Source organism: Perognathus longimembris, chromosome 28 (genome assembly GCF_023159225.1).
Source record: "Perognathus longimembris pacificus isolate PPM17 chromosome 28, ASM2315922v1, whole genome shotgun sequence".
NCBI lineage: Eukaryota > Metazoa > Chordata > Mammalia > Rodentia > Heteromyidae > Perognathus > Perognathus longimembris.
The window spans coordinates 54,019,114-54,030,984 of NC_063188.1; the positions used below are offsets into that span (position 1 = coordinate 54,019,114).

An 11,871-nucleotide genomic window follows, 5' to 3' on the forward strand; every position below is an offset into this window, starting at 1 on the left:
CTCTTAAAAGTGACTGAGACCGACAGGCCACCAGACTCAACCAGGTCTCAAAACCACTCCACCCCCTACCCCACCCCCGCGAAGCGGAAAAGGTGAAGGATTTGGACATTTGATCGCTTTTCACCTGGCATTATAACATAGACGCGTAAAAAAAATATCAAAACCACTCTGGGATTTTCTGCCAGTTATATCTTAGCATGATGAATCTACTAAATCCGCACGCCGACACTACCGACAACCAACGCCGCCAGTTTTACCAGGTCTTCGGGCAAGTTCGCGGGCCACGCCTCCCAGACCGGCCACCTCCTCTTATTGGCTTGACAGCCTGTCACTCCAATCTGGCTCCCACTCCTGCTAACCATTCACGTAGTTTGGTTGCGTCTTGGCGTGTTTAATGTTGCCAATAACGAGAGATTTTTTTTTTTTTTTGAAGGCGAGTACAGGTCGTGCTGCAATTAGTTCATTGAAAACTCAGTTGCTCTCGGAGGCGCCAGGCAGTGGCTGCTTTCGGCTTTTATTTCTGCTGACTATTAAGATCTCCAGTTGGGAGCTGCAACAATGCCCAAAAGAAAGGTAAGTGAAATGAGAAGACAGAGGGACATTAGCTGCTGAAATACGTATTTTCGAAGGCAGAGATTTTTTTTTAAATATGTATATATAAAGAGGGGGCATTTTTTTGTCTTCTAGTTTGATTTTGTGATGTGCTGAATGGAAGAGGAAGGAAAGGCAAAGAGCAGTCCGTGTAAGGTTTAGGATGGCCTCCCATGCAACTGGTAGTTCACTTTTGGTGTGTTTTGTTTAAGGGAAAGAATCGCTTGAGAGGTGTCTCCATGCTGAATTACAAACAGCCATAGCGCTTGCTGTCGCTTCCTACCCCACCCCCCTTCCTCCGCTTACCCTATTGGAGAACACTTCTCCCAGCCACACTTCCAGGCACCAGTTTCCTCCTTGGCCGCCGGCTTGTGTCGGGGAACCGTCCCGATTGAGAGATCGAAAAGCCGCGGCTTTCTCCTGTGTTTGCCTTTGTTCTTCCCGTTTTCTTTTTCCCTTTTTTTTTTTTCTCCCTTCCCTCCTCCACTTCTTGTCATGCCAGATGGCTATGCAATGGTAATCCTGTGCCATTAGGCGGCGCAGACTTCAAACTGTCCTAGAGAAGGGAGAGATTCACCGCTGTAATGAGAAACTTTGGGGTTGGAAGACCTGGCACGCTCCTAGCTCTCTAGTTAAAGGTGGAATGGTGATTAAAGCTGCGTCGGATAAACTATTCCAGATGTTGGGACACCGTGGGATTGGTTCGCGTTTGACATGCAGAATTGGTCTGAGATATTCAAGGGCTACAGATCTTCTGCAAACCTTTCCGTTCCAATTCCTGGCTTCTCACACATGAGAAATAAGTTAACTCTCAGGGTTTCTGTGGGGGCTTTTTGTTGTTGTTCTTTCCTGAGTTCCCTATAATTGAAATCAACGCTGTTTTCGTGCTTGGTAAAACTGTAAAACACTGGGAAGATAAAGCACTCTGCCTGATTTTATATTATTCCTGTTCATTCTTATTTCTAAAACACAGGAGTAAGGCTAAGATTCCCCAGTGCTCTGGGGTTGTATGAGTCGCGCAATCGGTTGATAATCCCGGGCTAAAGAACTACTCAAATACAAAAAGCGGTTGTTATTAATCACCTTCTCCCTCCCTGAGGTTCTCGCCTTGCTTTTCCAAGCTTAGGCAATGGATCCTTCTATCCTAGTTGATAGCAGCCTTGTGCAAGGTAGAAGCGGCGGGAAGTTTTAAAATCCACAGCTAGCTTCTCGGAATAAAAGCACTGACTTTGTAACAAAAGAAATTCTCTCCCGGTATTCATAACATTGTGGAGGATATTGTTTTTGTATGCAGAATTTAGGCAACGGAATACTCCAGAATCAGGACAGAGGGACAGATAAGTACAATTTCGTAATAAAAAAAGGCGAGAGAGGCTGGGAAATTGCATGAACTTCCGCTTTCATTTGGCCAGCCCTCACCCCCTATTACGGTTTTAACACTGCAGGTGGGTTTCAGAATGAACTGTGTTCTTTTTACAAGATGTTCTTTGCACAAAAAGATAAAAACTTCATATCAATTTTTTAGGCATCTGCCTGAAGCTAGCAATTACGTTTTGGAACATGAACCTTTGTGCTTTAGTGGACAGAAGAATGTAACATACCTGCAGGGGATGTGGGGGGAGTGGGGGAGGACACGTGGCTGCTTGAGCAAGAACCCAGGAAAAAAAAGGCGTCTTTATTAAAACCATAATCCATAGGCAATATTTTCCGATCTATATGTTTATATTGATGTTCTTATTTCTTCTGTGTGTCATTTTTGTTTTGCTGTTTTTCCCTCCTCTGTATAGGCTGCTGGTCAAGATGATGTGAAGAAAGAAGTAAGTGTTCAGTTTTAAAATCTGTCCAAAAATGCACTCATTTTGAGAGACTTAAAAGCACATAACAGACGGGGCTGCTGGCTCATGCCTATAATTGTAGCCACTCAGAAGGCTGAGATATGAGGATATTGCTTCGAAACCAGCCAGAGCAGAAAAGTCTGTAAGACTCTTCGCTCCAATTAACCACCATAGTACTGGAAGTTGAGCTGTGTGGCTCAAGTGGAAAGGCTCCACACTTGAGCAAAAAACTCAGGGACAGCACCTCGGCCCTAAGTTCACCAAACACACACCTGGACACACACACACACACACACACACACACACACTCACCTATATAACAGGTCAAAATAGATGGTATATTTGTACCATGTGAGTACCACTATGGTATTCCAGTGAGCTCTTGAAAACTATATGGCCAGGCACTGATGGCTCATACCTCTAATCCTAGCTATTCAGGAGGCTGAGATAACCAGGGTCATCATTTCAAAGCTAGCATGGACCGGAAAGTCCGTCAGATTCTTATCTCCCATTAACCCCCAGAAAACTGGAAGTGGTGCTGTGGCTCAAAGTCGAAGAGCACTAGTCTTGAGCAGAAAATAGCTCAAGAATTACAAACTGCTTGGAACTTAGGCCCTTATTGTACTGATTGAGGCCTAAGATCTGTAAAGCTTCGTGTGTGTGTGTGTGTGTGTGTGTGTTGAACTCAGGACTTGGGCACTGTCACTCAAGGCTAGTGCTCTATCACTTGAGCCACAGCTCCACTTCTGTGAAGAGCCTCTTAAGCATGAAATTGCTTTGCTTTTGGCAAGAATGGGCTATATTTTCATTTTAATGTGCTACTTTGTGTTAGCCATTGTGTTAATCTAGCCTAGAATTACAAGGTTTTATTTGGGATTTTTCCCCTTTCACTTATAAAGAGTTCACAAGGTAGGAAAATGGGAACCTTTACATATATTAGGATATTTCTATCTAAATTCATAATATCTTCTTTTAAAATTTTTATTGTTGTTATAAAGGTGATGTACAGAGGGGTTACAGTTACATAAGTTAGAGAAAGAGTACATTTATTCTTGGACAATGTCACCCCTTCCTTCGCTCTTTCCCAACACAATTGCTTCTTTAATTACATTATATTTGTAGTGTTACACCAAATCTTTTCACCACAATAAAAATCATTGTAGCTTTTATGTACCTTATCTCTTAAATGGTTATTTCTTTTCTTTACTTGCAGCCAAAGAGAAGATCAGCTAGACTTTCTGCTGTAAGTAGTCTTTTAAATAGGAGTCCATGAATTGTGCAATGTAATTTTAAAATTTACAGAATCTTGAATAATAGAACAAAATAAATAACAAGATCAAAATCTTTCACACTCAGGATTCCATTGAAATTATATATTTTTCTTTTTCCATAATGCAGTTGCCTGTGCCTGATATGCCAGAATTGAAACCTAAAAGAACATCATCTCTAAGGGTAACTATTCAAATTATAATGTTAAAATAAAATTTCCTTTCTCCAAAAGTAATTTTATAAATGCATGGAGCTGATAATTTATCATTTGTACAATCATGAGTATTTTATACGATATTATATAGCACACATAAATCTTTTGTTTTGGCAATGTCTTTTCTGTTTTGCAATTATCCACTATATTTACTGTCTTTTGGGGATAGAGCCAAACAAAGTATTATTTAAGTGGACTGATATCTTAACCATTACCAGGCATCAATGGCTAAAGCCTGTACTTCTAGCTACCTCAGGAAGCTGAGATCTGAGGATCATAATTCAAAGTCAGACTGGGCAGGAAAGTCTGTGAGACTCATATTTCCAATCAACCAGCAAAAAGCCAGAGTTGGAGCTGTGTCTCAACTGGTAGAGGGCCAGCCTTGAACAAAAAAACTTAAGGGGCAATAAGTAGGCCCTAAGTTTAAGCTTCAATATCAGTACAAAAGGAAAAGTATCCTTACTTTTGACATCTTAACTTGTAGTACCAATATTGTTGATTAAAGAAAGTATATAAACTTCAGTAACCAAGAAATGTTTTATAATAATACTAGGTAATTAACACTTGATAACAGATTACCATTTACAAAGTAATTTAAAATATATTATTTTTGGCCTTTCTTTTTTGGTATTGGGGATTGAGCCCAGGATATTGCACCTGTGAAGCAAGCACTTTGCCACTGAGCTGCATCCCAGCCCTCATATATTATTTTTAAATGGACACAATGGACTTTATAGAAACTTCAGTGCTCTGATATAAAGACATATAGAAACTGAAATAACCTCAATATTAAGTACATGTTGTTTTATACCTAAGGATTTTTTTTGTAGAATAAAGTATTGTTTCCTGATCAAGTGGGGGCCCGAGCCATGAACTTTAGGCTTTCTTTTTTTTTTTTTTTGAACTTTAGGCTTTCTGACATTTCTAGGATCACAAGCTTGTACCACCACTTCCAGCTTCCATTCCTGAGGACAGGATATTGTGGATTTTTTTTGTTGTTGTTATAAACTGGAACTGTGACCCGCTCATTTTCAGCCTCCCGTGTAGCTTGGGAATACAGTGTACCCACAGTGGTCTGGAACCTTGGTATTCTTGTACTCAACCTCTCAAGTAGCTAGGATTAGAGGTTTGACCAACTGATGCATAGCTTGCATAAGGATACTTTAAGGATTGGTTAAAGTCCAAAATCATGAAAGGTTAAGACCGATATAGATTTTAGAAAACCTAGTTCCATTATTTTTCTACTTGGAAAAACTACTATAACTCTGGCAAGTGAAGTTTTAGTGATAGTAGATCTATTAATGAGAAATGACAACAGAAAGGAAATTTTTTATTTTTCCTGTGCTATTTAGAGTTATTAATCAGTCAACTGATATATTGATACAGCAATAGTGACAGAAGTGTTTTACAACTTCTATTTTGAATTCTAAGGATATCATATAAACACACTATAATAATAACATGTGATACCAACCAAAATATGCATAAAGAATTTTTCAAGGCCAAGCGTAATGTTGAATGCCTGTAAGACTCAAGAGGCTGAGATTAACAAGGCTGAGGTTCCAGGCTAGCCCAAGCAAAAAGTTACATAATCACCAACATACACAAGGTGTTGTAGTATATACCTATAATCTAAGCCATTTGGGAGACATAAATAAAGGAATAATGGTCCAAGGCTGGTCCCATGCAAAAACTCCATTCACTATCCAAAAAAATAATTGGCCTAACAAGCATGATACCCACAATTCAAACCTGAGCACTACCAAAAATATTTAAAACATTTTTTCCTCCATGTTATTTTTCTGTTACACTAATTCTATGAACTTAGACACTCAACTTATGAGTTATTAAAACAACAAATATGGTATGCTTGGGTTGTAGCTCAGTGATAAAGCTCTTGCCTATTATGTACAAGATGAAGTTCAACCTCAGTTCTGAGAGAGAGAGAGAGAGAGACAGAGAGAGAGAGAGAGAGAGTATTGTAGATACTATACTGAAAGTGATTTAAACCTGGGTGCTGGTGGCTCATCCTGTAACCCTAGGTATTTAATAGGCTGAGAACAGAAGATCATAGTTCAAAGCCATCCAGGGCAGGAATGTCCATGTGACTCTTACCTCCAATTAACTACCAAAAAGTAGCTGAAAGTGGAGCTGTGACTCAAGTGATAGAATGCTACTCTTGAGAAAAAAAATGCTCAGAGACAGCTCCCAAGACATGAGTTCCAGCCTCAGGACTGGTGTGCGTGTGCACGTGTGCACGCACACACACGCGCACACACATAACAGCTATATTGCAGTTTAGATGTTCTAACTCAATTTTACATGCATTTGTCACTTGCTTCCCTGTGATATAGGGTATTAATCTCTTTTTCCATAGGAAAATACAGCCTCAATGTTTAAGCTTCTGCTCAATATAATATTATAGACATGGCAGGTTCAGAGTACAAACATAGGTATTCTTGCCCCTTAACACAAATGTTCTTTCTACTAGTAAACAATTAACCTAAGAATCCATGGCAAAAAAAGGCATTTAAAATACATAGAGTATGATAATTTCAAGTAATTCTCCCAGAGCATCAGAATCACTGGAGCTGAATGAAATTACAGGACCTCAAGCCTCAGCTCAGAGCTGCCAAAAATTTGTAACTTCAGTATTACAACTTCAGGTTGTATATTTAAAACAAACCAACAATCCCAACATGATTGCATTGGGTGGGGACAGGCAGTATTGGAGTTTAAACTCAGGATCTCACACACTTGCTAGGCTGGTACTTAATCTTTATTCTGGCTTTTTGTTGGTTAATCAGAGACGGAGTCGCTCTGACTTTTCTGTGTGGACTGGCTTTGAATGGGGGTCCTCCAGATTTCAGTGTCTTGAGTAGCTAGGATTCTAGACATAAATCACTAGTGTCCAGCAATATAATTGCTTTTGTGAGAGCCAGGTTTGAAGAACTAATGAATTTGTATCATGACTAAGTAATTAAGTAATCCTCACCCACTGACTTTTATGTTATAATATGAATTTGCACACACACACACACACACACATTCATGCATATCTATGTCTGTTCTCATTCCACTTGTTCTGTTCCATTCATTTATCTGCCATCTACCTAATTCTGACTTTATGTCTAAAATAGAAATAGCATACATACCTCATACTATTTGTAAGAATCAAATAAGTTAATGGGATTTGCTTAAAATAGTGCCTAGCACATAACAAATATGTAATACATATTATTTATTCTTGTGAGTGCTTTACAATGTGTTTTATTATCTGATATAGTGATACTATTAGTCCTCTTTTACATTAAATATTTCAATGATGTATTCTTTCTGATGAACTTCAAAATAATGTTGTCACATTTTGGAAAAATATTGAGATATTAATAGAAATTATGTGAAATATATAAATTAAATTTGTAGGGGGAGGGAAAGTGGGAGAAAAATGGAGGGGGTAACAAGTTTGACAAGAAATCTACTCACTACCTTATGTACGTAACTATAACCCCTCTGCACATCACCTTGACAATAAAATTAAATTTAAAAACTGTAAAAATACAGATTCATATACTTAATGTTCTCTTCTTTCAAGTATATTAATGATATATTAAATTTGCAAAAGAAACAGATTTCTTTTATATTAAGGGGATATTATGAATTTGTAATGTTGCTTGAGTTTTACAATAAAAACTATAGTCAGGTGCTAGTGATTCATGCTTGTAATCCTAGCTACTGAGAGGCACAGAGCTGAGGATCTTGGTTCTAAGCCAGCCTGGGCAAGAAAGTCCAAGAGACTCTTATTTCCAATTAATCACCAAAAATCAGGAAATGGAGCTGTCAAGTAGTAGGGAACTAACCTTGAGCAAAAATAACCTCAGGAACAGGGACAGTGGCCTGAGTTCAAACGTCTGGACCAGCACACATACACACGTTTACACACACACACACACACACACACATACACACTACAAGTGTTATATGTTAATTTTGCTGATATTCAGTTTATATGTAGATATCAAAGATTTCCTTAAGTTATTAGAATAGCCTGCAAAGTAATTGTGGTAACATAATATAATTGCTTGTCTATTTACTTTTCTTATATTTTGTGTTGCTGGACAGAAAATGATGACTAAAAATGATGAGATGGAAGAAAATACAAATACAAATACCAGAATGGAGTCTGAAAGTGAGCAAGAAGCATTTGCTAAGGAAGTACCCAACACAGAAAATTCGGAGAATGGAGAAGCCAAAATTATTGAGGTATCATACAATGTTAAAAAATTGACCCACTTGAAAGCTTAAAAATGGACACAACGAAGAAATCTTACTTGCATCTTAGTTTAAAAGTTAAGAAACATTAAACAGAGGTTCCATAGTGTAATAATATTTAAGAAGAGAAAATGAATTTAAAATATGGTGAAACAGATTAATTCTGTCATCCTTTAAGTATTTACTTTGTGCTTCCTCATTTTTGTAATGGAAATCCCTTATATGAACAAGCTGTACTCAATTTGTTGCTGCACATGTTCTACTTATAGCTATTTGTATAAAGACAATTTTAATTTTATTTCTTAGCATATTTTTCTCATGTTGTGATTTTTTCCAGAAAAAAATTACTTTCTTATAAAAGAAATACTATTCTTCAATTGAAACAGATTCAATCTGATAACAACAAAACTAGAAGAAATAATTCTAAATTACTAATTTTATTTTTTTGTTTTTTTAATTTTTTTTAAATTACTAATTTTATAATTTTGGGTTTTCCCCTCTATACACCTAGCCTACTATTACTGAAAAGGAAACTGAAGAAATGAAAGTGGAAAACATTGAAGTAGAGGGAGGAAAAAAGAAAGAAGATGAAGATCAGAATGATGAAAATGATCAAAATAAACAAGATAAACCACAAGATGGAAAGGGAAACAAAGAAGACAAGAAAGAAGACGTAAACATGGATAGTTATGGAGATGAGGGAGAATCTGGGGAAGAGGTAGAAAAGCCGAAACAGAAGGGAGATGATAATGAAGGTGGAGATGGAAAAGAGAAAGAAGATGGTGGAAAAGAGTCTGGAGATGGGGGAAATGGTAGAGATGCAAATGAATATGGAGATGGAAAAAAAGAGGGTGGAGATGAAGGAAAGGAGGATGGAGATGAAGAAAAGGATGGAGATGGAAAAGAGGACAGTGATGAGGCAAAGGATGGAGATGAAGGTGAGGATGGTGATGAAGAAAAGGATGAAGCTGAAGAAATGGATGATGAAGAAAAGCATGGAGGAGACAGCATTGATGGGGCAAAGGATGAAGATGGAGAGGATAGTGATAGAGGAAAGGATGGGGATGAAAATGAAGGAGATGAGGGAAAGGATGGAGATGAGGGAAAGGATGGAAATGATGAAGGAGACACAGAAAAGAAAGATGTGGAGGAAGACAGAAAGGAAAATGAAGGTAAAAGTGAGAAAGAAGGTGGAAAACAGAAGGAAGCAGAAAAAGAGGATGAGAAAGACGAAGATAACAAAGATGAAGATGAAAAGGAAGATCAAAGCAAACCTGAAATTGGAAACGAAGCTGAAAATGAAGACAAATCTCAGAGTATTGCTTAAACTGCCCTATGTAATTTCATAATTTGATAACAAACCTTCGTGTTTTAATGTTAATAGAGATAAATATTTTTATCAAATATTTTATAAACACTGCTTTTTCTTTAGCATCATTTAATTTTGGAACATTGTTATACTGATCATTAGTCACAAAATGCCTAACTTGACATCTTTATAAAGTTTCTAATGGTTGTAGTGAATGCATAAGAGATGCTTTCATCTTTGTCAGTGGATTCCTTTTCTATAAGTTATGTGCTAAATCTTTGTCCTAATTTTATTCCTATATAGAGAATAATTTCAGAAAGTAGGTAGATTCCAAAAGAAAGAGTTTCACTCAGCCTTGTGGTTCTCTAGGTGGCTTTTGTAAAGAAGGTGGACTATTTTCATGTAATGCTAAGAGTTAGAATTGCCTTTCCCAAATACAAATTTGTTAGTAGCTTGGGGAAAGTATAACGTTGTAAACCCATTTTTGAAAGAAATACAAATGTTTATTTGAAAAGGGCAGTTTCAATGATATGTGTATGTGTAAAGTTACTGGACTTATCTTAATAAAAAGACTCTTCACAGATGGTTGTGATTTGTTACATTCCAAACTAGAGTTAATGAAACGCTAGAATGCTTTTTTGATATCACAAACATTTCAAATTGATTGTACTGAGATATAGTTAACATAAGACACCATTCTAAATATTTTAGGGGTTTTAAGTATGTTCACCATGGTGTACAACAATCATCACTGTCTAATTCCAGATAACGTTTATTACACCCCCAAAAGAATCCCAATTAATAATCTTCTATTTTCCACCAAATCTCTCTGTCTCCCGGTAATGGTCTCCATTTCCAGGAAATTGAATTGTCACTTCTGGATAGTACCTATAAATGAGGTCAAACAATATGTGATCATTTGTGTTTGACTTATTTAATTCAGCACAGTCATTTCAGGTGAATGGATGGGTACCATGTCATTTCATTCCTTGCTATAGTTGAGTAATAGGCCATTCAATTATAATTTTTTTTCTTGATGACAATATGTCAGTTATGAATCTGCTGTGAACATCTATGTACAAGGTTTTGAGTGATTGATGTACTGGATTTTATAGCAATTTTATGTTTCCACTTACATTTTCGTGCCATTCCAGGGGCTTGAACTCAGAACCTGGGTACTGTGTGGTCTTTTACTTAAGACTAGTTTTCTACCATTTGAGCCACAGACATTCCTGCCCAGGCTGGCTTTGAACCATTATTCTCAGAGCATAGCCTCCTAAGTAGCAAGGATTAGAGGTATGAGCTGTTGGTGCCTGGTTTGTGTTTCAACTTTTTTTTTGGCCAGTCCTGGGCCTTCGACTCTGAGCACTGTCCCTGGCTTCTTTTTGCTCAAGGCTAGCACTTTGCCACTTAAGCCGCAGTGCCACCTTCTGGCCATTTTCTGTATATGTGGTGCTGGGGAATTGAACCCAGGGCTTCATGTATATGAGGCAAACACTTGCCACTAGGCCATATCCCCAGCCCCATGTTTCAACTTTTAAGAAATTTCCAAATTGATTTGCAAAGTGGCTTCAACATTTTGTATCCTCATCAGCAATGTATAGAGGTTATTCATTTTTTCTATTTTTGCCAACACTTGTCTTTTGTTATAGTTATCTCAGTTGGATGATTTGTGGGTGAAAAAAAAGTGATTTGATTTTCCTTTCCCTAGGCCATTGGTATATCTTCAGGGCAATGATTTCTTAAATATTTTGCCCCTTTGTTAATTGGGTTGTATTTTTAGCATTGAGTTTAAGGAATTTATTTTATTTTTCCCCTTTAATTTTTTTTTTTTTTTTGTCGGCTGTGGGGCTTGAAATCAAGGCTTGTGTGCTGTCCCTGAGCCTCTCTGTGCTCAAGGCTAGCACTCTACCACTTGAGCCACAGCACCACTTCATGTTTATGAGAGGTTAATTGGAGACAAGATTCACTTGAGGGACTTTCCTGCCCTGACTGGATTCAAACCTCGATCCTTAGATCTCAGTAGCTTGATTTGCAGGTATCAGCCACCAGCACCTGGTTTAATTTTCTTTTTAAATATAAATTTATTGTTATTACTAAAGTATTGCATGTTACCATTTTCTAAGTCAAGTTATGAATATATATATATATATGTCACTTCTTCCTTCACTTTCCCCCAGTGTTCTCCCATTCTGACCCACAAGTTACATAGTTCATTTCCTACATAGTATAACTGAATAGCATGATTGCATTAGTTCACCATCCCTCTCTCCCCCCACCCCCCACAAAAGCAAAACCAAATACCACCAATACCAGTAACAACAAAAATCACATGTTTCCATTTTCCTGGGGTTTATATCTGTAGATAGTTTTTTAAATGA

The 11,871-nt window shown here is 37.5% G+C and overlaps 1 protein-coding gene across 1 annotated transcript; it reads left to right on the forward strand.

The window, feature by feature from the left end:
* The first annotated feature begins 327 nt into the window (after nucleotides 1–327).
* On the forward strand, nucleotides 328–10,071 carry Hmgn5 (high mobility group nucleosome binding domain 5). Its single transcript, XM_048336562.1, has 6 exons — nucleotides 328–573; nucleotides 2,379–2,408; nucleotides 3,640–3,669; nucleotides 3,825–3,878; nucleotides 8,032–8,172; nucleotides 8,693–10,071. The coding sequence occupies exons 1-6, from the start codon at nucleotides 559–561 to the stop codon at nucleotides 9,506–9,508; spliced, it is 1,086 nt and encodes a 361-aa protein (XP_048192519.1). The 5' UTR covers nucleotides 328–558; the 3' UTR covers nucleotides 9,509–10,071.
* The last annotated feature ends 1,800 nt before the right edge of the window (nucleotides 10,072–11,871 follow it).